At 53.9% G+C, this 2,973-nt stretch overlaps 1 protein-coding gene across 1 annotated transcript; it reads left to right on the plus strand.

Moving 5' to 3' along the window:
* Positions 1 to 241: 241 nt before the first annotated feature.
* Positions 242 to 1,095, plus strand: NGA_2114700 (ubiquitin conjugating enzyme; the record flags this gene model as incomplete). Its single annotated transcript, XM_005854308.1, has 4 exons — positions 242 to 312; positions 554 to 634; positions 744 to 820; positions 1,049 to 1,095. Coding segments are annotated over exons 1-4 (245 nt in total), but the record flags the coding sequence as incomplete, so codon positions are not given.
* Positions 1,096 to 2,973: the final 1,878 nt, after the last annotated feature.

Raw genomic sequence — 2,973 nt, forward strand, 5'->3', positions numbered from 1 at the left:
AGCAAAACGTCCATGGACACGACAAATGTGCAGGCCGGCATTCGTGTATGCCTTTTCATGAGCTTGTGTGCCGGGTATGGCCAACCCTTTGCGCGCCTGCGTCCATGGTGGCTGGGTTGTTGGTCGTGTGCTGTGGTATAAGCTGACAGCATGGGGTCGATGGCCTACCACGCACCACCACTCCTCTCCTTTAAGCATTGCCTTGTACTTACTGTCTCGCACGTCCACTCCATGCGTGTAGCAGGATATAACAAACATTTACACGAAAGGAGATGGCACTAAAGAGGATTAACAAGGAGCTCCAGGACCTAGGTGCGTCTTTTTAGGAACAGAAAGGCATGGAATAGGGGGAGACGCCAGGGAGGAGGGTACCGGTGCCTTTGGACGCAAGAATTTTGGGATCCACGGTGGAATACGCGGTTACAAGTGTACAGGTTTCTTGAAAGTGGACAGAATTGGTCTGATGCGAGGGCTTTTCCGTCCTTTTTGTGAAATTTTTCGGCGCCTTTCCTCTTCTCTGACGTTTCTCCGCCCTCTTATGTTCTGACCCTAGGACGAGACCCGCCCGCTAATTGCTCAGCAGGCCCCGTAGGCGATGACCTTTTCCATTGGCAAGCCACCATCATGGGGCCAGGCAAGTACTGGGTTCTGCTGGAAAGTCATGCTCCTTTGCGTGTGAAAGCTTTGGTTCCGCACCACGTGTTGGAAGACTCCCTCCCTGACACCTTCTCTTCCTCACACAGACGACTCGCCCTACAGCGGAGCAGTTTTTTTCTTGAACATCCATTTTCCTGCAGACTATCCTTTCAAGCCTCCCAAGGTACTCGTGAGGGGCAATCGGAGGGATGAAGAAAATGTATCGATAACCCATCGCCGATGGGATGAACGGATTGTGTCTTTTTTGAGAATGGCTTTGCGGCTGCGTTTTAATCTTGATATGCCGCTTCACTGCCTCATCCCTTCCTGTCTGACTGTTTGAAACCCTTTTGAGTCGGCATCCACATCCTGATCGTGATCTTTGGGTTGCTCTCGTCTCTATTTGCGCCAGGTGAATTTTACGACCCGCATCTACCACTGCAACATCAACGCCAACGGTGGCATTTGCCTCGACATCCTTAAGGATCAGTGGAGCCCGGCGTTGACCGTCTCCAAGGTACGTCAATCTCTGCCCCTCACCCTCGCGATACCATCGGGCTCACCCCCCCTTTCCTTTGGCAGGTCCTCCTCTCCATTTGCTCCTTGCTGACGGACCCAAACCCCGACGACCCCCTGGTTCCCGAAATCGCCCAACTCTACCGCACTGACCGGGGGAGACACGACGCCACCGCGCGAGAATGGACGGCCAAGTAAGGAGGGAGGGAGGGAGGGAAGGGTTGGGGGGAGGGATAGAAAAACGTTCTAGTTTGATCCCTGACTACACCGCCTAGCTAACCTGAGTACCGTTCCCTTTTTTCCAAAGGTATGCCATGTAGTCGTTACTGAGCCCCCTCTTCTTTGATGGAAGTGTAGAAGGAGGGGTGGTGTCGGGCGGCACTGTGAGGATTTGAAGGGAAACACAAAGCGATGGAGGGGGAAGGAAAATTGGCGCGGGAGTGTCACGAGCTAGTGGAGAAAGCGAGGGAATGAGGAGCTAGGGAGGGAAAGGGGCAAGCCTGCAGTGTACATATGACCCTCCAAAAGCGGGCGTCGAAGAGATGAGAGCCGGGGGGGGGAGGAATCAGCGGATCGGAACAGTTGGAGACAGAGGTTCGGGAGCGCTGGCGGTGGGATGGCTGGTGACAAGGAAGGAGAGGGTGAGTGTGCTTCTTTTTCGCCTCGGGCGACTCGCGTGTCTCCCTCTGGCTCGCTAGACGTTTTTTGTTTTGCTGTCAGCCACCCTTGCACCTCCTGTCCTTCTCTCCTTTTCCCATCCGAATGGAAAAAGGATGGCACTTGAAGGGATCTTTAAGAAAGAAAAAAGCAGAGCTCGGTAGTAATTGGTTCATTTTCTCGTTGCTTCGTTTTTGCTTCTGTCTTGGAAACCTGGTTCGTTTTTAGAGACTGGTAACTTTCCAGATGCAAGTAGTGTAGTGGACGAGGAGAGCTGCCCAAGATGAAACCAGCTTCTGAGGCTTGGCTCTCATACCGAAGGCCCCGCTGACGCCTCCTCCACCACGAGAACAACGAGTCAATGAAGCTAGTTTTCCCCGCTGCACACCATCCCATTCGCCTCGATACGTTCAGGTCCGCCCTTTAACGTTCACGCATACCCGGAAAATTATCCTTTTTCCTTCGCTTCGAGAAAAGACCGCATCTGAGCCTATCTCGTCCCGGCGATATCCTTGCTAACACCGTCTCTGCACGCTGGCTGGACAAAACTCCGACAACAAACCGCACCATCCATCCACTGCCTCACTGGCCCCTCTTCCTTGGTACGACCAAATTTTTTCCGGGCACAAACTTTTTTCTCAAAGCTCATCGATCGTCTCACCCTCACAATTTTGCGCGCCAATGCATAATTGCTCAATCTCGTCTCATCTCATTGCAAAACCAATATGCTCCCGCTGCGCTGATCCCTACCCGGACATCCTTTCCTATCCACTTACCCACTTGCACAACAATCCACCCTCTTTTCGTTCCCACCTCTTCTTTCGCTTCCCTCCCCCTCCTACTCCAAAGCCGCCCGTCGTTACGTCCACACGACCGGATTTTCCCTCAGCAAAAATGACGGGACTTCGCTGAAATCGATGCCTTCGGCCGCCGCAATCGCCTCCTGAATCAAGCTCCACTTGAAGTCCTGCGGGAAGACGCCCAGGGGGGAAAAGTTCAAAGGAGGGGCCAGGGAGAAAGCATGGGGGGGGCCAAGGTTAAGGGGGGAGAGAGGAGAAGATAAGGAGGAGCGCGGCACAAGCACCATCCGCTAGGATCTGGCTCCGACAGCGCCATGACCGACACAGGCAGCACGGTGGACGAGGGGGAGAATCTCGGGCGGAC

Source organism: Nannochloropsis gaditana, assembly GCF_000240725.1.
Source record: "Nannochloropsis gaditana CCMP526 unplaced genomic scaffold scaffold549, whole genome shotgun sequence".
Taxonomy (NCBI): domain Eukaryota; class Eustigmatophyceae; order Eustigmatales; family Monodopsidaceae; genus Microchloropsis; species Microchloropsis gaditana.